This window comes from Anolis sagrei, chromosome 7, assembly GCF_037176765.1.
Source record: "Anolis sagrei isolate rAnoSag1 chromosome 7, rAnoSag1.mat, whole genome shotgun sequence".
Lineage (NCBI taxonomy): Eukaryota > Metazoa > Chordata > Lepidosauria > Squamata > Dactyloidae > Anolis > Anolis sagrei.
The window spans coordinates 5,322,625-5,349,168 of NC_090027.1; the positions used below are offsets into that span (position 1 = coordinate 5,322,625).

The 26,544-nt window shown below is 44.4% G+C and overlaps 1 protein-coding gene across 2 annotated transcripts in view; it reads left to right on the plus strand.

The window, feature by feature from the left end:
- Window positions 1-15,388: 15,388 nt before the first annotated feature.
- Window positions 15,389-26,544, plus strand: part of STC1 (stanniocalcin 1) — a 45,117-nt gene continuing 33,961 nt past the window's right edge. For both annotated transcript variants that reach the window (XM_060787368.2, XM_060787369.2), the window contains exon 1: window positions 15,389-15,587. In XM_060787368.2, coding sequence (XP_060643351.2) covers window positions 15,443-15,587 — 145 coding nt within the window. In that variant the 5' untranslated portion in view covers window positions 15,389-15,442. The remainder of the gene's footprint in view (window positions 15,588-26,544) is intronic.

The window sequence follows — 26,544 nt, forward strand, 5'->3', positions numbered from 1 at the left end:
TTCATCCAACCAGGTCTCCGTAATGCACGCCAGATCTGCCCGCTCTTCCAGGATTAAGTCCTGGATCCAGGTCGTTTTTCCGTTGACAGATCTGGCGTTCAACAACACCACCTTCAAGCCAGAGGGCCCGCTCACCCGGTTACACCAATTTACCTTAGGAGACCGGTTGGGGGTTGTTAATATGGATAAGCGGTCCGAATTAGGCCGAATTTGAGGTCTCCTTTTCCCGCATCTCCTCCTTCCCACCACGACCTCTATGGGGGCCCCTCGGCTAGCGGAACACCTCCCTTCCTCCATGCCACAGTTTATGATCAGGATCTTATTCACTGTTCCAACAGATGTTTGAAATGCTGGCGTTTTTTCTTGCCAATTGTTTTGGTCTCCTTCATCCCCCCTCCCCTCCTCATTGTTCTTCAGCGGCACCAGCCCTCCTCCTCCCCTGCTCCCTCCACCAATCAATAATGACAGGGACAGGATACATAAGAGGGAAGGGGACCACATGGATGGGAACAACACACTTCGGTAGATGGAAGACACGGTGGTGAACGTTCAACCGAGCACGGTGGTCCCTAGAGTGCTGGGGTCTTAAGTGCAGCAGTCACAACAGATAGCAAATTATCACGGCAACAAGAGTCGCTCTTAAGGTGCAAGTTTTAAAGTGCATCAAGATATTAAAGTGCAATAAGCCAAAACTTAGCCCTCAATGTTATTAAAGTGCAGCAATAAAGTGCAGCAATAAAGTGCAGAGTCTACCGTGTACCATGCAGCTGTGGACAAGTCTACATAGGGACCACCAAACGCAGCACCCAGACACGCATCAAGGAACATGAAAGGCACTGCAGACTACTCCAACCAGAGAAGTCAGCCATAGCAGAGCACCTGATGAACCAGCCTGGACACAGCATATTATTTGAGAACACAGAAATGCTGGACCACACCAACAACCACCATGTCAGACTACACAGAGAAGCCATTGAAATCCACAGGGATGTGGACAATTTCAACTGAAAGGAGGAGACCATGAAAATGAACAAAATCTGGCTACCAGTATTAAAAAAACTCTAAAATTACAACAGCAAAACAGCAGAGAGGAAACAACCAGGCACATCTTAACACCTCTCAACAGGGGATTTCCCAGGCTCAGCCAGGCCTTCAAATGCTAATGAAGGTGGTCAGTTGAAACATTCACACCTAGCTCCAGCAGGGAAGAGCTCCTTGCCCCACCCTAGCCATTCCACAGATATATAAACCCATTTTTCCTACTTCCAACAGACCTCACTACCTCTGAGGATGCTTGCCATAGATGCAGGCGAAACGTCAGGAGAAATGCCTCTAGAACATGGCCCTATAGCCCGAAAAAAACCCCACAAGAACCTAGTGATTCCAGCCATGAAAGCCTTCGACAATACATAGAAGGAATAGATCAGCATGTAGCTTGCGGAGATGCTATTTCTTCTGCTCTGAATTGCCTTAACATATTGAGATCTTTGCCAAAGCTACCTCAAATAACTCTGTCCTTCCTAGATAGTTACAACCAAGGGTCACTGCATTCCATTGATTGTATATGAACCATAATGTGGGACATTCAGCAGCTGTCTTCTGGGAGAAATCTTCCGCATGCCGCGGCTCTAATGCAGCTCCGGCCAAACCCTAGGATGGTGACCTTTAGCCCTTCCTGCTGCAATCCCTTTCTCAAGAGTACTTCCCTTGCAGAGCCAAATATAGATAGCGTTTGCCAGCTGATTCGCTGGAGGGAGAGGACTGTCCAGTCATATTTTCAAGATAATATTTCTCTCGCAGCCTCTGCCCTTCATTCATCGGAGCCAGCTTGGGTTCGTTGAGAGCAAATCCTGCCAAACTTATATCTTCTTTCACTAGTTTAGTAGACTGTGGGAATGCGGTGGATGTTATTTATCCGGATTTCAGCCATGCATTTGATGAAGTCCCCATAATAATTTAATGTGTGGGTGTTTTTCATTTGCAACCTATCTTATATTGCAACTAAGGCTCCTTCCAGACAGGCCCTAAATCCCAGGATCTGATACCAGGTTTTCTGCTTTAAACTGGATTATATGAGTCCACACTGCCAGATAATCTGGGATAAACAGAAAGCCCAATGACGCACAGTACTCACATCAACACAGTCACCATAAACAGCTTGCATTCTCTCATGAATCTCCTTTGGAGTGACACCTTCTGCTGTTAAGAACACAACTGTTCCTGCCAAAATAGAACTGTAGAGGAGAGTCTACTGAACAAGCCAGTACCTTCTCCATAACAGTACTACAATCTGTTGAAGAGTTAGGAAGGTGGAGGCATCACTTTTCATTCAACCCTCATCTCTACACTGCAGGATTAATCCAGTTTGACAGCACTTGGAACGGCTGGGTTGCTGTGAGTTTTCCGGGCTGTATGGCCATGTTCCAGAAGCATTCTCTCCTGATGTTTCACCCACATCCATGGCAGGCATTACTTTTCATTCAACCCTCATCTCTACACTGCAGGATTAATCCAGTTTGACACCACTTGGAACGGCTGGGTTGCTGTGAGTTTTCTGGGCTGTATGGCCATATTCCAGAAGCATTCTCTCCTGATGTTTCACCCACATCCATGGCAGGCATTACTTTTCATTCAGCCCTCATCTCTACACTGCAGGACTCATCCAGTTTGACACCACTTGGAACGGCTGGGTTGCTGTGAGTTTTCTGGGCTGTATGGACATATTCCAGAAGCATTCTCTCCTGATGTTTCACCCACATCCATGGCAGGCATTACTTTTCATTCAACCCTCATCTCTACACTGCAGGACTCATCCAGTTTGACACCACTTGGAACGGCTGGGTTGCTGTGAGTTTTCTGGGCTGTATGGCCATGTTCCAGTAGCATTCTCTCCTGATGTTTCACCCACATCCATGGCAGGCATTACTTTTCATTCAACCCTCATCTCTGCACTGCAGGATTAATCCAGTTTGACACCACTTGGAACGGCTGGGTTGCTGTGAGTTCTCTGGACTGTATGGCCATGTTCCAGAAGCATTCTCTCCTGATGTTTCACCCATATCCATGGCAGGCATTACTTTTCATTCAACCCTCATTTCTACACTGCAGGATTAATCCAGTTTGACAGCACTTGGAATGGCTGGGTTGCTGTGAGTTTTCCGGGCTGTATGGCCATGTTCCAGAAGCATTCTCTCCTGATGTTTCACCCACATCCATGGCAGGCATTACTTTTCATTCAACCCTCATCTCTACACTGCAGGATTAATCCAGTTTGACACCATTCGGAAAGGCTGGGTTGCTGTGAGTTCTCTGGACTGTATGGCCATGTTCCAGAAGCATTCTCTACTGATGTTTTGCTCACATCTATGGCAGGCATCCTCAGAGGATGCTTGCCATAGATGTGAGAAAAACATCAGGAGAGAATGCTTCTGGAACATGGCCATACAGCTTGGAAAACTCACAGCAACCTAGTGATTCCAGCCATGAAAGCCTTCAACAACCCTTGGAACGGCCATGGCTCAATGCTGCAGAATCCTAGGAGTTGTAGTTTGGTGAAGTACCGTCCCTCTTTGGCAGAGAAGGCTTGGAAACTTTCAAACTTCAATTCCCATGATACCATCACATTAAGCCATGGCAGTTAAAGTGGTTTTATTTATTTCATACCTAAAGCATTACAGACATAAAAGTACAAAACTGATAAAAATAGAAGGAGTACAAGCGGCTAAAATTTTTTTGACCAAAACCTGGCAACAGCAACCGCATTGTCTGTAGCTTTAAACACTTCTTCCTCTGTACATGAGGCAGGGCATTGTGGACAAGCATATAGGTGCAGAGTGGTATCAAACTGCATTAATTCTACCATGTAGACATACCCTGGACCTTCTCTGTGCTGATGTATGACTGCAGTTCTCATATTTGCTCCGTTCGAAAGGCTGAAGATCAGTTCATTTTGGACAGGAACTTCCCCCGATTTGCAAATGTCGCATTCAGTAAGACCTTGAATTTTATCATCTCCTAATGCAGAAGGCAAAACTGATTGTTTTCTCCTCATCCTGAATGCATATTAGCAACTTACTTACTTAGGCTATCCCTCGTAGTCCAAAAATGATGGCCTCAAAGATAAGTGTACTGGTGGTGGGTCCATAGGTGACTGTGGAGTCCTATTCTTTTATTTATTTCTCGTGTCAGGGCAGCCAGTCAATTATATTACATTTCTAACAGAACAAAGCAAACAAACAGAGAAAATACAAAATGTGTGGGTTTGGTAATTGATTAAATGTCTTTTGACTAGTATCTGGCCCCTTGGAGTGCCTCTGGTGTTGCTGCAAGAAGGTCCTCCCTTGTGCATGTGGTAGGGCTCAGGTTGCATTGCAGCAGATGTTCAGTGGTTTGCTCTTCTCCGCACTCGCATGTCGAGGATTCCACTTTGTGGCCCCATTTCTGAAGGTTGGCTCTGCATCTCGTGGTGCCAGAGTGCAGTCTGTTTAACACCTTCCAAGTCGCCCAGTCTTCTGTGTGCCCAGGGGGGAGTTTCTCATTTGGTATCAGCCATTGGTTGAGGTTCTGGGTTTGAGCCTGCCACTTTTGGACTCTCACTTGCTGAGGTGTTCCAGTGAGTGTCTCTGTAGATCTTAGAAAACTATGTCTGGATTTAAGTCGTTGACGTGCTGGCTGATACCCAAACAGGGGATGAGCTGGAGATGTCTCTGCCTTGGTCCTTTCACTATTGGCTGCCACTTCCCGGCGGATGTCAGGTGGTGCGATACCGGCTAGACAGTGTAATTTCTCCAGTGGTGTAGGGCGCAGACACCCCGTGATAATGTGGCATGTCTCATTAAGAGCCACATCCACTGTTTTAGTGTGGTGAGGTGTGTTCCACACTGGGCATGCATACTCAGCAGCAGAGGAGCACAGCGCAAGTGCAGATGTCTTCACTGTGTCTGATTGTGATCCCCAGGTTGTGCCAATCATCTTTCGTATGATATTGTTTCTGGCACCCACTTTTTGCTTGATGTTCAGGCAGTGCTTCTTATAGGTCAGAGCATGGTCCAGAGTGACTCCCAGGCAATGCTCCAGTGGGATTCCTTCCCAGGTGATCTTCAGAGCTCAGGATGCTTCTCTGTTCTTGAGATGAAAGGCACATGTGTGTGTTTTAGATTCTTGAACTGCATGTTCTCCCACAGCGAGGGCATCAGTTTCCAGGTGGAAGGTGCTCCCGGTCAGGGTTGGCTTGACGCGCCTTCCTCTTGGCACATTTCTCCCTTTCGCCCTCCATTCATGCCTCTTCAAATTCTACAGCACTGCTGGATGCAGCTGACCTCCAGCTGGAGCACTCGAGAGCCAGGGCTTCCCAGTTCTCAGTGTCTATGCCAGAGTTTTTAAGGTTGGCTTTGAGCCCATCTTTCAATCTCTTTTCCTGCCCACCAAAATTCCATTTTCCATTCCTGAGTTCAGAGTAGAGCAACTGCTTTGGGAGACGGTGGTCAGGCATCCGGACAACGTGGCCAATCCAGCGGAGTTAATAATAATAATAATAATAATAATAATAATAATAATAATAATAATAATATAAAACTTTATTTATACCCTGCTCCATCTCCCCCAAGGGGACTTGGTGCGGCTTACATGAGGCCATGCCTATCAATACAAAACATAATGAAACCAAGCAAAATACATAAAATGCAAAATGAGTTGATATTAGCAAGTGAAGAAATCAATGACAGTGGGTTTAAGACTGTTTCTCAACCTTCCTAATGCCGCGACCCCTTCATACACTTCCTCATGTTGTGGTGACCCCCAACCATAACATTATTTTCATTGCTACTTCATCACTGTCATTTTGCTACTGTTATGAATCGTAATGTAAATACCTGATATGCAGGATGTATTTTCATTCACTGGACTAAATTTGGCACAAATACCCGATACACCCAAATTTGAATACTGGTCAGGTTGGGGGATTGATTTTGTCATTTGGGAGTTGTAGCTGCTGAGATTTGTAGTTCACCTACAATCAAAGAGCATTCTGAACTCCAGCAACGATGGAATTGAACCAAACTTGGCACACAGAGCTCCCATGACCAAAAAGAAAATACTGGAAGGGTTTGGTGGGTATTGACCTTGAGTTTGAGAGTTCTAGTCCACCTACATCCAGAGAGCACTGTGGACTCAAACAATGATGGATCTGGACCAAACTTGGCACGAAGACTCAATACGCTCAAATGTGAACACTGGTGGAGTTTGGGGGGAAATAGACATTGACATTTGGGAGTTGTATTTGCTGGGATTTATAGTTCACCTACAGTCACAGAGCATTCTGAACCCCACCAATGATTGAATTGGGCCAAAGTTCCCATACAGAACCCCCATGACCAAAAGAAAATACTGTGTTTTCTGATGGTCTCTGGCTACCTCTCTGGCACCCCCTCATGACCCCCTCAAGGGTCCTGACCCCCAGGTTGAGAAACAGTGGTTTAAGATAATGCATTGAAATATCTTAAACCACTATTTGGGCACCAAGATGGGCATTTGTTTTGAGAATGGCCAGCAGTAGTATTTGTACAATGTATTGTTGAAGGCTTTCATGGCCAGAATCACTGGGTTGCTGTGAGTTTTCAGGGCTGTATAGCCATGTTTCGGAAACATTCCCTCCTGATGTTTTGCCCACATCTATGGCAGGCATCCTCAGATGTTGAGGGGTCTTTTGGAAACTAAGAAAATGGGGTTTATTCCACAGATATATAAATGTTGCTTACTTAGTTTCCAGAAGCCCCTCAACTTCTGAGGATGCCTGCCATAGATGTGGGCAAAACTTCAGGAGAGAATGCTTCTGAAACATGGCCATATAGCCTGGAAAACTCACAGCAACCCAGTATTTGTACAGTTTTGCCCATCCACTTCCATGCATTACATCAGTGGTTCTCAACCTTCCTAATGCTGCGACCCCTTTATATAGTTCCTCATGTTGTGATGACCCCCAACCCTAAAATTATTTTTGTTGCTACTTCATAACTGGAATTTTGCTACTGTTATGAATCGTCATGTAAATATCTGATAGGCAGGATGTATTTTCATTCTCTGGACCTTGGGAGTTGTAGTTGCTGGGATTTATAGTTCACCTACAATCAAAGAACATTCTGAACTCCACCAGAGATGGAATTGACCCAAACTTGGCACACAGAACACCCATGACCAGCAAAAAAAATGAAACGGTTAGGTGAGCTGTGGCCTTGAGTTTGGGAGTTGTAGTTCACCTATCTCCAGAAAGCACTGTGGACTCAAACAAAGATAGATCTGGACTAAACTTGGCATGAATACTCAATATGCCCAAATGTGAACACTGTTGGGAGTTTGGGGAAAACAGACCTTGACATTTGGGAGTTGTAATTGCTGGGATTTATAGTTTATCTACAGTCAGAGAGCATTCTGAACCCCACCAACGATAGAATTGGGCCAGACTTCCCACACAGAACTCCCATGACCAAAAGAAAATACTGTGTTTTCTGATGGTCTCTGGCTACCTCTCTGGCACCCCCTCATGACCCCCTCAAGGGTCCTGACCCCCAGGTTGAGAAACAGTGGTTTAAGATAATGCATTGAAATATCTTAAACCACTATTTGGGCACCAAGATGGGCATTTGTTTTGAGAATGGCCAGAAGTATTAGTACAATGTATTGTTGAAGGCTTTCATGGCCAGAATCACTGGGTTGCTGTGAGTTTTCAGGGCTGTATAGCCATGTTCCGGAAACATTCCCTCCTGATGTTTTGCCCACATCTATGGCAGGCATCCTCAGATGTTGAGGGGTCTGTTGGAAACTAAGAAAATGGGGTTTATTCCACATATATATAAATGTTGCTTACTTAGTTTCCAGCAGCCCCTCAACTTCTGAGGATGCCTGCCATAGATGTGGGCAAAACGTCAGGAGAGAATGCTTCTGGAACATGGCAAACTCACAGCAACTCACAGCAACCCAGTATTTTGTACAGTTTTGCCCATCTACTTCCATGCATTACATGGAAGGAGGGATGAAGGGATATTTCTGCTTCAGAGACCTCTGACCAGAGCTCTGTCTGCAGAAATGTTTGGCAGCTCAGCCAAGAAGCTGGGTTTTTATTTTAACCTTTAAGAATGACACCAATTTCACAGCTGTTAATGGTATGTGGAGCCGATGCTTTCCGATGCAAATGAGCAACCTTCTGGAAAGGCTACTCTTTTGGACTACAGAACCCATCTCTCAAAATGGCAAGTGCAAGATGAAATGCTACTGACACACATGCACAAGGTGCATCGTGAATAATTTTCCCCTATTATTATTATTATTATTATTATTATTATTATTTCACTGCCCATCTAGCCCCAAGTCGATGACACTGCCATTACCATGGGAACAAAATCAGAATCAAGGCTAGCAGCGTATTGCATCAGGCTCTTCCTTGCTCCAGAACTTGTGCTAGGAGAGAACTGCCGCAGCAGACACACTTTCATACCTATCACTCTATGCTTTCTCTGTCTGCTCTGTTGGTTTGTGAGATCTTCATACACAATGCATAGATCTCCCAATCCTGAACGTATAGCATTCTAAAAGTGCATCTAGTAAAGGTAAATGTGACATGAAGTCTAGTTGTGTCCAACTCTGGGGGTTGGTGCTCATCTCCATTTCTAAGCCAAAGAATCGGCATTGTCCATAGACACCTCCAAGGTCATGTGGCTCTCTACGTGGGGTTGCCTCTGAAGACTGCCCGGAAGCTGCAGCTAGTCCAACGCTCGGCAGCCAGATTACTAACGGGTGCTGGGTACAGGGAGCACACTACTCTGCTGTTACACCAGCTCCACTGGCTGCCAGTTAGCTTCCGAGCACAATTCAAAGTGCTGGTGTTAACCTATAAAGCCCTAAACGACTCCGGCCCTGTTTACCTCTCCGAACGTATTCTCCCCTATGAACCATCAAGATTATTAAGATCGTCTGGAGAGGCCCTGCTCTCGGTCCCACCGGCCTTGCAAGCGCGTCTGGTGGGGATGAGGGACAGGGCCTTCTCAGTGGTGGCCCCTCGACTCTGGAACTCTCTCCCACTGGAGATCAGAACCGCCCCTTCTATCCTGACATTCAGGAAACAGGTGAAGACTTGGTTATGGAGACAGGCATTCGACGAGTGAGCCAATACCCTGAGATATGGATGGAGGATGATGAACAACGATTTTAGTGTGACGACTAACCATTATAGTTATTGATTGTAATTACTGTTGTAATGTTTTATTGTAATATGAATTATGATGTTTTATTGACTGTATGTGATATTATGTTTGGAAACTGGTCTGAGGCCCTCAAGAGAGGTGAGAAGGTCGGCATACAAAACTTTTAAATGAATAAATAATGACTGCATTGAGCACAGCTACCTTCCCGAAGAAGTGGTACCTATTGATCTACTCACATTTGTATGTTTTCAAACTACTAAGTTGACAGAAGCATGCAAAGAACGAGGAAATACTTTATCAGTGTCACAAATGGACAGTGAAGCAACAGCTCCCCTGGTGGCCAGAATACCCTCATGAAAAGCTGGAATGTTAAATAGCCTCTGTGTGCCTGTCTATATATGTTGTGTGTCTATGGCAATGAATGTTTGCCATGTATATGTACATTGTAATCTTCCCCGATTCTCCTGCGGGGTGAGAAGAGCGGAATATAAATACTGTAAATAAATAAATAAATAAATTTGCATATTTTCCAACTGCCAGGTTGGCAGAAGCTGGGGCTAACAGAAGGAGCTCACTCCACTCTTGGATTCGAACCACCGATCTTTGGGTCAGCAAGTTCAGCAGCTCAACGATTTAACCCGCTGCAGCACTGTGTGTGTGTGTCAAAAATGCATTTACACTGTAGAATTAATACAGTTTGACACCATGTCAATTGCCATGGCTCAATCTAAGAAATCCTGGGAGTTATAGTTTGGCAGTCTTTGGCAGAGACGGTTAAAGGCCTTGGAAAACTACATCTCCTATGATTCCGTAGCATTGCGCCACGTCAGTTCAAGTGGTGTCAAATCACATTCATGCTACAGTGTAATCTGTCATACTGTGTTTTCATCAATGTATACATACATTTCCTGTGGAATGGCAACTGATGTATCATACATCAGTTGCCATTCCTTGCTTGTAATTCATATTGCTGCAAAAATATCACAATGTTGCATTGTAGTTGAAGAGCAGCATTCCCATTTGCAATGAAAGTGTGACATTAAGCTTTTTTTGTGATTCCCAAATCACTCCACTAAAGTCCCTGGATTATATGAGACCACACTGCCAGATAATCTGGGATAAACAGAAAACCTGGGATCAGATCCTGTGATATAGGGCCTGTCCGGAAGGGCCCTAAATAGTGGATCAGGAATAGCTTTTAGGCCTCTTCTACACTGTCATATAATCCGGATTATTACGGAGTGTCGGAAAGCGATCGAGCGAATAAACAACAACAAACATTTTTTTGCTTTGATCTGGATTATATGAGTCTACACTGCCATATAATCCAGTTCAAAGATGATAATCTGGATTTTATATGACAGTGTAGAAGGGACCTATGATTTAACCCCTTTAAGGTCCCATCTACACTGCTATATAAAACCCACATTAACTGCTTTGAACTGGATTATTTGATGTCTCTTCTACACTGCCATATAAAAATCCAGATTGTTTACTTTGAACTGGATGTTATGGCAGTGTAGACTCATATAATCCAAATCAAAGCAGATAATGTTGGTCTTTGTTATTGTTTATTCATTCAGTGGACTCTTTGTAATAATCTGGATTATATTGCTGTGTAGACTCATATAATCCAGATCAAAGCAGATAATGTTGGTCTTTGTTATTGTTTATTCGTTCAGTGGACTCTTCATAATAATCTGGATTATATTCCAGTGTAGACTCATATAATCCAGATCAAAGCAGATAATGTTGGTCTTTGTTATTGTTTATTCGTTCAGTGGACTCTTCGTAATAATCTGGATTATATTGCAGTGTAGACTCATATAATCCAGATCAAAGCAGATAATGTTGGTCTTTGTTATTGTTTATTCGTTCAGTGGACTCTTCGTAATAATCTGGATTATATTGCAGTGTAGACTCATATAATCCAGATCAAAGCAGATAATGTTGGTCTTTGTTATTGTTTATTCGTTCAGTGGACTCTTTGTAATAATCTGGATTATATTGCAGTGTAGACTCAGATAATCCAGTTCAAAGCAGATAATGTGGATTATCTGCTTTGATAATCTGGATTATATGGCAGTGTAGAAGGGGCCCAAGCCATTCCATGTGCAACAGGTTGGCAAAATCCTTGTAGTTTGGCACCAATTTAACTACCATGGCTCAATCCTTGGGAATAATGGGACTAGTAGTTGTGGAGGAACCAGCTCTTCTTGGGCAGAGCTGGCAAAAGACCTTGTAAAACTACAACTCCCAGGAGTCCATGGCAGTTCAAGTGGGATCAAATGGCATTAATTGTACTGTGTAGGTGCACCTTTAGTTCCATGCACAAAATTATTCCAAATGCTGCATGACATTGCCTTCAGGTATATAAGATATATATGAACCATCACTGAGATTTCATGTTGGGACTTGAGTGCCACCTCCCAGGCTTTCTCATTATGTACATTATGCAAATCTAGCCCTTCCACAATCTGATATAATGCCTACATTTGCATAACGTACACAGTGAGATAGCTTGAGAGATAGGGCCCAAGTCTAAACATGAAATTTTATTTATGGCTCACACACACGTACATGTACGTACATATCTATCTATCTTTTATAATAATAATATATAATAATAATAATAACAACAATACAAGCATTAGGAATAATCAAGTATTAATTAGTAGTAATAATTATTAATTGATTGGTACCCTATTAAATACTTTAATAATAATAATAATAGTATAATAATAATAGAATAATACCATGCTATTTATATTAAAGTGTGCACCTACATTTAGGAATTAATCCTGTTTGATCCAGGTTTAACTCCCATGGCTCAATGCTATGGAATCCTGGGCCTTGTATCTTTCGGCTGGATGTATATTGCCATATAAAATCCAGATTATCTGCTTTGGACTGGATTATATGACAGTGTAGACTTACATGATCCAGTTCAAAGCAGATGTGTTTTATCTGCTCGGATCCCCTTCCACCCAGCCCGATAACCCAGAATATCAAGGCAGGAAATCCCACATTGTCTGAGTGTGGACTCAGATAACCCAGTACAAAGCAGATATTGTGGGATTTCCTGCGCTGATATTCTGGGATATAGGGCTGTGTGGAAGGGCCCTGAGTCCACACTGGCATGCATCCCAGGGGAATCCCAGACAAGAAACAATAAGGGCTAGCTAATCACCTTCCAACAAAGGATTCCTCCAGGCAGCAAGCAGCCAGGCCTTGAAGCTGCAAGGCTATTCCATACTAATCAAGGTCGCCAATTGCAACATTCACACTTGCCTCACAAAATGAGGCAAGCTAATCCCCTCCCAACAAAGGATTCCTCCAGGCAGTAAGCAGCCAGCATTGAAGCTGCAAGGCTATTCCATGCTAATCAAGGTTGCCAATGGCAACAACATTCACACTTGTTTCACAAAATGAGACAAGCTAATCCCCTCCCAACAAAGGATTCCTCCAGGCAGTAAGCAGCCAGGCTTTGGACCTGCAAGGCTATTCCATGCTAATCAAGGTTGCCAATTGCAACATTCACACTTGCCTCATGAAATGAGACAAGGTAATCACCTCCCAACAAAGGATTCCTCCAGGCAGTAAGCAGCCAGGCTTTGAAGCTGCAGGGCTATAAAGGTAATCACCTCCCAACAAAGGAGTAAGCAGCCAGGCTTTGAAGCTGCAAGGCTATTCCATGCTAATCAAGGTTGCCAATTGCAACAACATTCACACTTGTCTCACAAAATGAGGCAAGCTAATCACCTCCCAACAAAGGATTCCTCCAGGCAGTGAGCAGCCAGGCTTTGAACCTCCAAGGCTATTCCATGCTAATCAAGGTTGCCAATTGCATCAACATTCACATTTGCCTCACAAAATGAGACAAGCTAATCCTCTCCCAACAAAGGATTCTTCTAGGCAGTAAGCACCCAGGCTTTGAAGCTGCAAGGCTATTCCATGCTAATCAATCTTGCCAATTGCAACATTCACACTTGCCTCACTTGCCCTGAGCAAGAGTAATAATAGGCAAGCTAATCACCTCCCAACGAAGGATTCCTCCAGGCAGTAAGCAACCAGGCTTTGAAGCTGCAAGGCTATTCCATGCTAATCAAGGTTGCCAATTGCAACATTCACACTTGCCTCACTTGCCCTGAGCAAGAGTAATAATAGGCAAGCTAATCACCTCCCAACAAAGGATTCCTCCGGGCAGCAAGCAGCCAGGCCTTGAAGTTGCAAGGCTATTCCGTGCTAATCAAGGTTGCCAATTGCAACATTCACAATTGCCTCACTTGCCCTGAGCAAGAATAATATAAAAAAACAAACTTTAACCCAAATTAAATATAATTAAATTAAATTTAAATTAAATTTAACTTTAACATCCACACTGCCATGTATCCCAGGGGAATTCCTGACAAGAAACAATAAGGGGCAGCTAATCACCTCCCAACTAAGGATTCTTCCAGGCAGCAAGCAGCCAGGCTTTGAAGCTGCAAGGTTATTCCATGCTAATCAAGGTTGCCAATTGCAACAACATTCACACTTGTCTCACAAAATGAGGCAAGCTAATCACCTCCCAACAAAGGATTCCTCCAGGCAGCAAGCAGCCAGGCTTTGAACCTCCAAGGCTATTCCATGCCAATCAATCTTGCCAATTGCAACATTTACACTTGCCTTGCAAACTGAGGCAAGCTAATCCCCTCCCAACAAAGGATTCCTCCAGGCAATAAGCAGCCAGGCTTTAGAGCTGCAAGGCTATTCCATGCTAATCAATCTTGCCAATTGCAACATTTACACTTGCCTTGCAAACTGAGGCAAGCTAATCCCCTCCAAACAAAGGATTCCTCCAGGCAGTAAGCAGCCAGGCTTTGCAGTTGCAAGGCTATTCCATGCTAATCAAGGTCGCCAATTGCAACATTCACACTTGCCTCATGAAATGAGACAAGCTAATCCCCTCCCAACAAAGGATTCCTCCAGGCAGTAAGCAGCCAGGCTTTGAAGCTGCAAGGCTATTCCATGCTAATCAAGGTCGCCAATTGCAACAACATTCACACTTGTCTCACAAAATGAGACAAGCTAATCCCCTCCCAACAAAGGATTCCTCCAGGCAGCAAGCAGCCAGGCTTTGAAGCTGCAAGGCTATTCCATGCCAATCAATCTTGCCAATTGCAACATTTACACTTGCCTTGCAAACTGAGGCAAGCTAATCCCCTCCCAACAAAGGATTCCTCCAGGCAGTAAGCAGCCAGGCTTTGCAGTTGCAAGGCTATTCCATGCTAATCAAGGTCGCCAATTGCAACATTCACACTTGCCTCATGAAATGAGACAAGCTAATCCCCTCCCAACAAAGGATTCCTCCGGGCAGTAAGCAGCCAGGCTTTGAAGCTGCAGGGCTATAAAGGTAATTACATCCCAACAAAGGATTCCTCCAGGCAGTAAGCACCCAGGCTTTGCAGCTGCAAGTCTATTCCATGCTAATCAAGGTTGCCAATTGCAACAATATTCACACTTGTCTCACAAAATGAGGCAAGCTAATCACCTTCCAACAAAGGATTCCTCCGGGCAGTAAGTAGTCAGGCTTTGAAGCTGCAGGGCTATAAAGGTAATTACATCCCAACAAAGGATTCCTCCAGGCAGTAAGCAGCCAGGCTTTGCAGCTGCAAGGCTATTCCATGCTAATCAAGGTTGCCAATTGCAACAATATTCACACTTGTCTCACAAAATGAGGCAAGCTAATCACCTTCCAACAAAGGATTCCTCCGGGCAGTAAGTAGCCAGGCTTTGAAGCTGCAGGGCTATAAAGGTAATTACATCCCAACCAAGGATTCTTCCAGGCAGTAAGCAGCCAGGCTTTGAACCTGCAAGGCTATTCTATGCTTTTCAAGGTTGCCAATTGGAACACACTTGCTTCCCTTGCCCTGAGCAAGAATAATACCAATACTAAAACACAACTTTAACTCGAATCCTGTCCTTTTCCCAGTCTGCATGCTTGGCTGAGTCTTTTAATAGGCTGGAAAAAATTCTTCCGAGGAAGCGCGTGCTTGAATGGGGCCGGCTTGCGATTGGCTGCCGGGGGGGCGCCTGGGGATTGGTGGCCGAGCCGGGGAAGGGGCGTGTCCTGGGGGAGGAGGGGGCTATAAAAGGGGCCGGTGGCTCACCTGCCAGGAGTAAGGAGACCGGCTCAGGAGGGAGAAGGAGCTCTTGTGCTGCTTCTGGGACGCTGGGAGGGAACTTGAGTGCAAACTTCAGGGAGAATGCGCCAAACGCCGGCCGCCTTGGCCCTACTGCTGCTGCTCCTGGTGCTGGGGGTGGAGGAGGCATCCTCCTCGGGCTACGAGGTCGAGCACAATGACTCGGTCAGCGGCCCCAGGAAGGCCAGGCTGGCTGCCCAAACCTCAGGTGAGCAGACCTCCCAGGTAAGGGAGAAGGAAGGCACTTGCAAGAAAGGACTGTATATACCAGGCTTGGGCAAACTTGGGCCCTCCCTCCCACCCTCCAGGTGTTTTGGACTCCAACTCCCACCATTCCTAACAGCCGGTAGGCTGTTAGGAATGGTGGGAGTTGGAGTCCAAAACACCTGGAGGGCCCAAGTTAGGAATGGTGGGAGTTGGAGTCCAAAACACCTGGAGGGCCCAAGTTAGGAATGGTGGGAGTTGGAGTCCAAAACACCTGGAGGGCCCAAGTTAGGAATGGTGGGAATGGTGGGAGTTGGAGTCCAAAGCCTGGTGATGTGGGCACCAAGATTGTGGAGTGGCACATGGGCATCTTGTTGCCACAAAACTGTACTCATTCATCCCAACAATATGACATCTGGGCATCTGCACTGTAGAATTAATGCAGTTTGATCCCGCTTTAGGGAAAGGTGTCTGGATAACCATGCAAACCATTCATGTAGGCGTCAAGATTGTGGAATGGATGCAGTTTGGTATTGGCACCGCTTTGGAGAAATGTATGGCCATGCAAACAATATGTTGTGGGCATCTGTACAGCAGGATTGATGCAGTTTGATCCCACTTTGAAGGAAAGGTGTCTGGATAGCCATGCAAACCATTCACGTAGATGTCAAGATTGTAGAATGGATGCAGTTTGACATTGGCACCGCTTTGGAGAAATGTATGGCCATGCAAACAATATGTTGTGGGCATCTGCACTGTAGAATTAATACAGTTTGATCCCACTTTAGGGAAAAGTGTCTGGATAGCCATGCAAGCCATTCACGTAGGCATCAAGATTGTAGAATAGATGCAGTTTGGCATTGGCACCACTTTGGAGAACTATATGTCCATGCAAACAATATGTCATGGGCATCTGTACAGTAGGATTGATGCAGTTTGATCCCACTTTGAAGGAAAGGTGTGTGGATTGCCATGCAAGCCATTCACGTAGGCGTCAAGGTTGTGGAATGGATGCTGTTTTGTATTGGCACCACTTTGGAGAAGTGTATGGTCATGCAAACAATACGTCGTGGGCATCTGTACAGTAGGATTGATTCAGTTTGATACCACTTTGAAGGAAAGGTGTGTGGATTGCCATGCAAACCATTCACGTAGGTGTCAAGATTTTAGAATGAATGCAGTTTGGTATTGGCACCACTTTGGAGAAATGTATGGCCATGCAAACAATATGACGTGTGGGCATCTGCACTGTAGAATTAATGCAGTTTGATACCACTTTAGAGAAAGGTGTCTGGATAGCCATGCAAACCATTCACGTAGGTGTCAAGATTTTAGAATGAATGCAGTTTGGTATTGGCACCACTTTGGAGAACTGTATGTCCATGCAAACAATATATCATGGGCATCTGTACAGTAGGATTGATGCAGTTTGATCCCACTTTGAAGGAAAGGTGTGTGGATTGCCATGCAAGCCATTCACGTAGGCGTCAAGGTTGTGGAATGGATGCTGTTTTGTATTGGCACCACTTTGGAGAAGTGTATGGTCATGCAAACAATACGTCGTGGGCATCTGTACAGTAGGATTGATTCAGTTTGATACCACTTTGAAGGAAAGGTGTGTGGATTGCCATGCAAACCATTCACGTAGGTGTCAAGATTTTAGAATGAATGCAGTTTGGTATTGGCACCACTTTGGAGAAATGTATGGCCATGCAAACAATATGACGTGTGGGCATCTGCACTGTAGAATTAATGCAGTTTGATACCACTTTAGAGAAAGGTGTCTGGATAGCCATGCAAACCATTCACGTAGGTGTCAAGATTTTAGAATGAATGCAGTTTGGTATTGGCACCACTTTGGAGAACTGTATGTCCATGCAAACAATATATCATGGGCATCTGTACAGTAGGATTGATGCAGTTTGATCCCACTTTGAAGGAAAGGTGTGTGGATTGCCATGCAAGCCATTCACGTAGGCATCAAGGTTGTGGAATGGATGCTGTTTTGTATTGGCACCACTTTGGAGAAGTGTATGGCCATGCAAACAATATGTCATGGGCATCTGTACAGTAGGATTGATGCACTTTGACACCACTTTAAAGGAAAGTTGTGTGGGTGGAGAAATGTATGGCCATGCAAACAATATGATATGTGGGCATCTGCACAGTAGAATTAACACAGTTTGATACCACTTTAGAGAAAGATGTCTGGATGGCCATGTAAACCATTCATGTAGGCGTCAAGATTGTAGAATGGATTCAGTTTGACATTGGCACCACTTTGGAGAACTGTATGTCCATGCAAACAATATGTCATGTGCATCTGTACAGTAGAATTGATGCAGTTTGACACCACTTTGAAGAAATGTGTGTGTGTAGCCATGCAAACGATTCATGTGGGCATCTGCATGGTAGAATGGATGCAGTTTGCCACTATTTGAGAGAAATGCATGTCCATGACAACAGTATGACAGGTGGGCACGTGCACTGTAGAATTAATGCAGTTTGAGACCACTTTAGAGAAAGATGTCTGGATGGCCATGCAAACCATTCATGTAGGCGTCAAGATTGTAAAATGGATGCAGTTTGACATTTACACTACTTGAGAGAAAGATATATGTCTATGCAAACAATATGCCATGAGCCTCTGCACTGTAGAGCTGATCCACTTTGACACCACTTTAAAGGAAAGGTGTGTGTATAGCCATGCTTGCTTGCCATTCAGGTGGGCATCTCCATGGTAGAATGGATGCAATTTGCCACTACTTGAGAGAAATGCATGCCCATGCAAACAGTATGAGATCTGGACATCTACACTATAGAACTGATCCACTTTGACACCACTTTGAAGGAAAGGTGTGTGTGTTGCTATGCCTACAATTCATGAAGGCATCAAGATTGTAGAATGGATGCAGTTTGACATTGACACCACTTGAGAGAAATGTATGTCCATGTAAACAATGTCGCAAGCATCTGTACTGTAGGATTCATGCACTTCGACACCACTTTGAAGGAAAGCTGCATGCATCACCATGCAAACCATTCATGTGGGCATCTGCACAGTAGAATGGATACACTTTGTCACCGCCTTGAAGGAAAGGTGTGTGTATTGCCACGGCTTGAGAGAAATGTATGTCTGTTCAAGCAATATGAGATATGGACATCTACATTGTAGAATGGATGCAGTTTGACATCAGTTTGACCACCATGTCTCAATGCTATGCAGTCCTGGGAGTTGCTGTTCTACAAAGTCTTAGCCTTCTCTGCGTTTGTATGTTGAGCAGTGTCAGTCTAGAGCAGTGTTTCCCAACTGGGAGGTTGTGAGGGGTGACGGGGTCACCAAAGACCATCAGTGGTCATAGGGTTTTGGTGTGGGAAGTTTGCCCCAATTCTATTGTTGGTGGGGTTCAGAATGCTCTTTGATTGTAGGTGAACTACAAATTCCAGCAACTATAATTCCTAAATGGCAAACTCCACCAGTTTTCACATTTGGGCGTACTGAGTGCCAAGTTTGGACCCTCAGATCCATCATTGTTTGAGTCCACAGTGTTCTCTGGATGTAGGTGAACTACAATTCCAAAACTCAAGGTCAATGCCCACCAAACCCTTCCAGTATTTTCTGTAGTTCATGAGAGTTCTGTGTACCAAGTTTGGTTCATTTCCATCATTGGTGGAATTCAGAATGCTCTTTGATTATAGGTGAACTATAAATCCCAGCAATGACAACTCCCAAATATCAAGATCTATTTTCCTCAAACTCCAGCAGTGTTCACATTTGGGCATATTTAGCATTCATCGCAAGTTTGGTCCAGATCCATCATTGTTTGAGTCCACAGTGTTCTCTGGGTGTAGGTGAACTACAATTCCAAAACTCAAGGTCAATGCCCACCAAACCCTTCCAGTATTTTCTGTAGGTCATGGGAGTTCTGTGTACTAAGTTAGGTTTATTTCCATCGTTGGTGGAGTTCAGAATGCTCTTTGATTGTAGGTGAACTACAAATTCCAGCAACTATAATTCCTAAATGGCAGACTCCACCAATTTTCACATTTGGGCATACTGAGTGCCAAGTTTGGTCCATCAGATCCATCATGGTTTGAGTCCACAGTGCTCTCTGGATGTAGGTGAACTACAACTCCAAAACTCAAGGTCAATGCCCACCAAACTCTTCCAGTATCTTCTGTTGGTCATGGGATTTCTGTGTGCCAAGTTTGGTTCAATTCCATCGTTGGTGGAATTCAGAATGCTCTTTGATTGTAAGTGAACTATAAACCCCAGCAATGACAACTCCCAAATGTCAAGGTCTATTCTCCCCAAAACTCCACCAGTGTTCACATTTGGGCATATTTAGCATTCATCGCAAGTTTGGTCCAGATCCATCATTGTTTGAGTCCACAGTGCTCTCTGGGTGTAGGTGAACTACAATTCCAAAACTCAAGGTCAATGCCCACTAAACCCTTCCAGTATTTTCTGTAGGTCATGGGAGTTCTGTGTACTAAATTTGGTTCATTTCCATCGTTGGTGGAGTTCAGAATGCTCTTTGATTGTAGGTGAACTACAAATTCCAGCAACTATAATTCCTAAATGGCAAACTCCACCAGTTTTCACATTTGGGCATACTGAGTGCCAAGTTTGGTCCATCAGATCCATCATTGTTTGAGTCCACAGTGCTCTCTGGATGTAGGCGAACTATAAATCCCAGCAACTACAACTCCCAAATGAAAAAATCAGCCCTCCCCCCACCCCCCCAGCCTCACCAGTATTCAAATTCAGGCGTATTGGGTAATCTGTGCCAAATTTAGTCCAGTGACTGAAAATCCATCCTGCATATCAGATATTTACATGACGATTCATGACAGGAGCAAAATTACAGTTATGAAGTAGCATGGAAAATAATGTTATGTTTGGGGGTCATGAGGAACTGTATTAAGGGGTCACGGCATGAGAAAGATTGAGAACCACTGGTCTAGATCATAATAGTAATAATGTTATTTCTTACCCGCCTCTCCTCATGGCCCGAGGCGGGTTACAGAATAGTGTCAACACAAAAACATTGCAAAACGACTATAAATACGCATATTGAAGTGTATTACTATAGATGCATCCATAGAGCCATGTCTAGTCTGCGGATAATGCCTCAGACCAATGTTGACATGTTGCCTTTGGCCAAGAAGGTGATGGACCTTGTGATGCTTCCAGTTTTCCATAGCGTCGAGCCATGGCAGTGAAGCTAGTGTCAGACTGCATCCATTCTATAGTGTAAATTGAGTCCCAGATGCATCCATTCTCATCCAAGGAAAGGCGTTTTGTGGATTTGATTTTCAGTGTTCTCTTGAGAAATCTTGAGAAATCTCTTGAGAAATCTTTAGGCACAAGCCTAAAGAAGTGTTCTGTGAAGGGGGAAAAAGAGCAATGTCTTTGTATTGTCAAAAGCTTTCAAAAATACTGCCTCCAATCATGCAGCGGGTTAAAGCGCTGAACTTGCTGACCAAAAGGTTAGCAGTTCGAATCTGGGGAGTGAGGTGAGCTCCCACTGTTAGCCCCAACTTTAGCCAACCTAGCAGTTCGAAAACATGCAAATATAAGTAGACCAATAGGTACTGCTTCGGCAGGAAGGCAACAGCACTCCATTCAGCATGTTGTAACACACCTGTTGATATGTCTGTTATATGTGATATGTCTCCAGGAAGAAAACCCCAGCCATCAGAGCTAGAAGACTGTCTAAGAAGTCTTCGTATTGTTGAAGGCTTTCATGGCCGGAATCACTGGGTTGTTGTAGGTTTTTTTTCGGGCTATATGGCTATGTTCTAGAGGCATTCTCTCCTGACGTTTGGCCTGCATCTTTGACAAGCATCCTCATAACTCTGAGGATGCTTGCCATAGATGCAGGCGAAACGTCAGGAGAGAATGCCTCTAGAACATAGCCATATAGCCCGAAAAACCTACAACCCAGCAATGTCTTGATTTGCAGTTTTCCCTTTTCATGGATCTACAGTGGCGCAATGGGTTAAACCCTTGTGCCGACTGAACTGCTGATCTGAAGGTTGGTGGTTCAAATCCGTGAGACAGGATGAGCTCCCATCTGTCAGCTCCAGCTTCCCATGCAGGGACATGAGAGAATCCTCCCATAGGATGGTAACTCATCCAGGTGTCCCCTGGGCAACGTCCTTGCTGACAGCCAATTATCTCACACCCGAAGCGAATTGCAGTTTCTCAAGTTGCTTCTGATACGAGTAAAAAAGTGGGTTCTTGTGCCCTTCCTGTGAGTGAGTGTAGTTTGTTAAAACCACAAAAAGCATTTTACTTAAATGCAGTTTACATGTTCTGACTCAAGGCTGAAATTGATGTACTTTTTGAATCTCCTGCAATTAGTTATCCGGTCACAATGACACTTTGAATCGCATGGTTTTGCCCTCCCACCTCCCAGTTTTGTTGCAGATGGTTTTTGATGGTCCTGGTTTTGACCAAAGATCTAGTACTTGAAGGACACTTCAAGTACTAGATCTTTGGTCAAAACCAGGACCATCAAAAACCATCTGCAACAAAACTGGGAGGTGGGAGGGCAAAACCATGCGATTCAAAGTGTCATTGACAATATTGTGTGGTCCATGTAATGGGGGTGACATCACGATTTTCAACACGGAGTGACATAGAAATGCCACTGGAGAGTGACTTTCATTTCTCTCCCTTTTTGCAGCCGCAAATGGATGGTGCTGAGATGTGAGGGTTCAAGTGAGGTAGCCTTGGAGGTGGTCCTTTCATTTTGGACACACTTGACAATGTAGCCCACCTATTCCGAGACATTTCTCCTATGGGCTCTTACCTGAAATGCTTGGGACTGGGAATGTTCTATATTTCAAACAGTATTTTGGAATGTTGTTCATTCGTTCAGTCGTCTCCGACTCTTCGTGACCTCATGGACCAGCCCACGCCAGAGCTCCCTGTCGGCCGTCACCAGCCCCAGCTCCTTCAAGGTCAGTCCAGTCACTTCAAGGATGCCATCCATCCATCTTGCCCTTGGTCGGCCCCTCTTCCTTTTGCCTTCCACTTTCCCCAGCATCATTGTCTTCTCTAGGCTTTCCTGTCTCCTCATGATGTGGCCAAAGGACTTCCACTTTGTCTCTAGTCTCCTTCCCTCCAATGAGCAGTCAGGCTTTCTTTCGTGGAGGATGAACTGGTTGGATCTTCTCACAGTCCAAGGCACTCTCAGCACTTTCTTCCAACACCACAGCTCAAAAGCATCTCTCTTCCTTCGCTCAGCCTTCCTTCTGGTCCAGCTCTCACATCCGTAGGTGACTACAGGGAAGACCATGGCTTTGACTAGGCAATGGATCTTTGTTGCCAGTCTGATGTCTCTACTCTTGACTATTTTATCGAGACTGGACATTGCTCTCCTCCCAAGAAGGAAGCGTCTTCTGATTTCCTGGCCACAGTCTGCATCTGCAGTCATCTTTGCGCCTAGAAATACAAAGTCTGTCATGGCCTCTACGTTTTCTCCCTCTATTTCCCAGTTGTCAATCATTCTTGTTGCCATAATCTTGGTTTTTTTGATGTTTAGCTGCAACCCAGCTTTTGCGCTTTCTTCTTTCACCTTGGTTAGAAGGTTCCTCAGCTCCTCCTCGCTTTTGGCCATCCGAATGGTGTCATCTGCATATCTGAGGTTGTTAATGTTCCTTCCAGCAATTTTCACCCCAGCTTTGCATTCCTCAATCCCCGCACATCCTCGCATGATGTGTTCTGCATACACGTTAAAAAGGTTGGGTGAGAGGATGCAGCCTTGCCGTACACCTTTCCCAATCTTGAACCCGTCTGTTGTTCCGTGGTCAGTTCTGACAGTTCTGACTATTTTGGAATACTGTTTGACTATCCATTCTTCCTAATGTTTGGGACCAGTAATGCTCCATATTTTGGATTCTTTCAGATCAGTGGTTCCCAAACCTACTTTGACCAGGGACCACTTTGACCAGGGACCACTCTCCAACATTAGTACCAAAAGGGTTAAAAATCAATTTTGGTCAACTTTACATTTGGTTTGGTTATTTCGGGTGCTGATTCAGAAAATTGCATTGGATAGACCCCATCAGCTCTAGTTTCTGAAACAAAACATATGCCATCCAGTAATCCACAGAAAACCATCTCTTCTCTATATAAATAAAAATGTAATGTTCGTTTGTGGGATTAACAGAACTCAAAAACCACTGGACGAATTGGCACCAAATTTGGACACAAGACACCTAACAACCCAATGTATGTCCTTCACTCAAAAAATGGATTTTGTCATTTGGGAGTTGTAGTTGCTGGGATTTATAGTTTACCTACAATCAAAGAGCATTCTGAACTCCAACAACGATGGAATTGAACCAAACTTGGCACAGTTCTCCCATGACCAACAGAAAATACTGGAAGGGTTTGGTGGGCAGTGTCCTTTGGTTTTGGAGTTGTAGTTCACCTACATCCAGAGATCACTGTGGACTCAAACAATGATGGATCTGGACCAAACTCTACACAAATACTCAATATGCTCAAATGTGAACACTGGTGGAGTTTGGGAAAAATAGAATCTTGACATTTGGGAGTTGTAGTTGCTGGGATTTATAGTTCACCTACAATCACAGAGCATTTTGAACCCTACCAACAATAGAATTGGGCCAAACCTCCCACACAGAACCCCCATGTAGGCCACAGCAAAGCGTGGCAGGGGATGGCTAGTATTTAATAAGCCTCAGCACTATAAGAGGGTTTTGCAAGACCAGTTGCTCTCATTGCAACAATGTAGTAACAATGAGGCCACAGTCCATATTTTAGTTCTTGCATACCACTGTTACTTGGTCCACAGACCACAGTTTGGGAACCACTGTTTTAGATTTTGGAATTTTTATTATTTTTATTTACTTCTCAAAAATACTGCCTGCAATAGCCCAGTGGGTTAAAGCGCTGAGCTGCTGAGCTTGCTGACCGAAAGGTTAGCGATTTGAATCTGGGGAGTGGGGTGAGCTCCCACTGTTAGCCCCAACTTTAGCCAACCTAGCAGTTCGAAAACATGCAAATATGAGTAGACCAATAGGTACTGCATCGGCAGGAAGGTAACAGCGCCCCATTCAGCATGTTGTAACAGACCCAAGTTGATATGTCTGTGATATGTAATATGTCTCCAGGAACAAAACCTCAGCCATCAGAGCTAGAAGACTATCTAAGAAGTCTTCATATTGTCGAAGGCTTTCATGGCCGGAATCACTGGGCTGTTGTAGGTTTTTTCGGGCTATATGGCCATGTTCTAGAGGCATTCTCTCCTGACGTTTCACCTGCATGACCTCACTACCTCTGAGGATGCTTGCCATAGATGCAGGCGAAACATCAGGAGAGAATGCCTATAGAACAGGGCCATATAGCCCAAAAAACCTACAACAACTAAGAAGTCTTCTTCTGTGTCCCACAAATGGGGGCAATTTATTGTGGGAGGAAGGGCTTTCTCTACTCTAGCATCATAACTTTGAACCATCTTCCTTTTAGAATTCTGCTTGACACGAAAGCTGAACTCATTCTGGTATCAAGGACATACATGACTTGGGGGGGGGGGGGGAGAGGACAACTGGTTTGATCCAAATTTACACATCTATAAATGGTCAAAAACTGTTTTAACTGGCCAGCGGGTTAAACCACTGAGCTGTTGAACTTGCTGACAGAAAGGTTGGTGCTTCGAATCTAGAGAGCGGGGTGAGCTCCTCCTGTTAGGCCCAGCTTCTGCCAACCTAGCAATTCAAAAACCTGCAAATATGAATAGATCAAGGTAATGGCACTCCATTCAGTCATGCTGGCCACATGACCTTGGAGATGTCTACAGACAACACCAGCTCTTTGGTTTAGAAATGGAGATGAGTACCCCCCCCTCCCCGACCACCACTCACTAGGCTTAATGTCAGAGGAAGCCTGTGTTTAGAGATGGGACCAACTCTAAACACAGCCTTGACGTTTCCTAGACACCTCATTCAAATTGTCTGGAAGTTATTTTGCACCAAAAGGCAAAGGTGTCACTGTCTCAGCCACCTATATGGACAGTTTTGGACAACAAGGGATGCTCAACTTGTACTATTAAGTATAATTTGCTGCCCATATTTACTTTGGATCTTCAACCTGATCTCTTGTCTGAGAAAAACCTAAGCAGGTTTTTTTCTCCCACCCATCTTCAACTTAGATAAAATCTCTTAGAAAGTGTGTATATGTATACATAGATGGGTGTGTGTGAAAACAATATGTTGAACATCCCTTATTTGGAATTCTGAAATATGGAATCCCAAGTTGGCCAGTGACACCTTTGCTTTCCAGTGGTTCAATGGCCCCTTCCACACTGCACATATAAAATCCAGATTATCTTCTTTGAACTGGATTATATAATAACTAGCTATCCCCCACAATGCATCACTGTGGCCCACATGGTGGTTCTGTGTGGGAGGTTTGGCCCAATTCTATCATTGGTGGGGTTCAGAATGATCTGTGATTGTAGGTGAACTATAAATCCCAGCAACTACAACTCCCAAATGTCAAGATTCCATTTCCCCCAAACTCCACCAGTGTTCACATTTGGGTATATTGAGTATTAGTGTAGAGTTTGGTCCAGATCCATCATTGGTTGAGTCTACAGTGATCTCTGGATGTAGGTGAACTACAATTCCCAAACCAAAGGACATTGCCTACCAAACCCTTCCAGTATTTTCTGTTGGTCATGGGAGAACTGTGTGCCAAATTTGGTTCAATTCCATCGTTGGTGGGGTTCAGAATGCTCTTTGATTGTAGGTGAACTATAAATCCCAGCAACTACAACTCCCAAATGACAAAATCCATTTTTTGAGTGAAGGACATACATTGGGATGTTAGATGTCTTGTGTCCAAATTTGGTGTCAATTCTTCCAGTGGTTTTTGAATTCTGTTAATCCCACAAACCAACATTACATTTTTATTTATATAG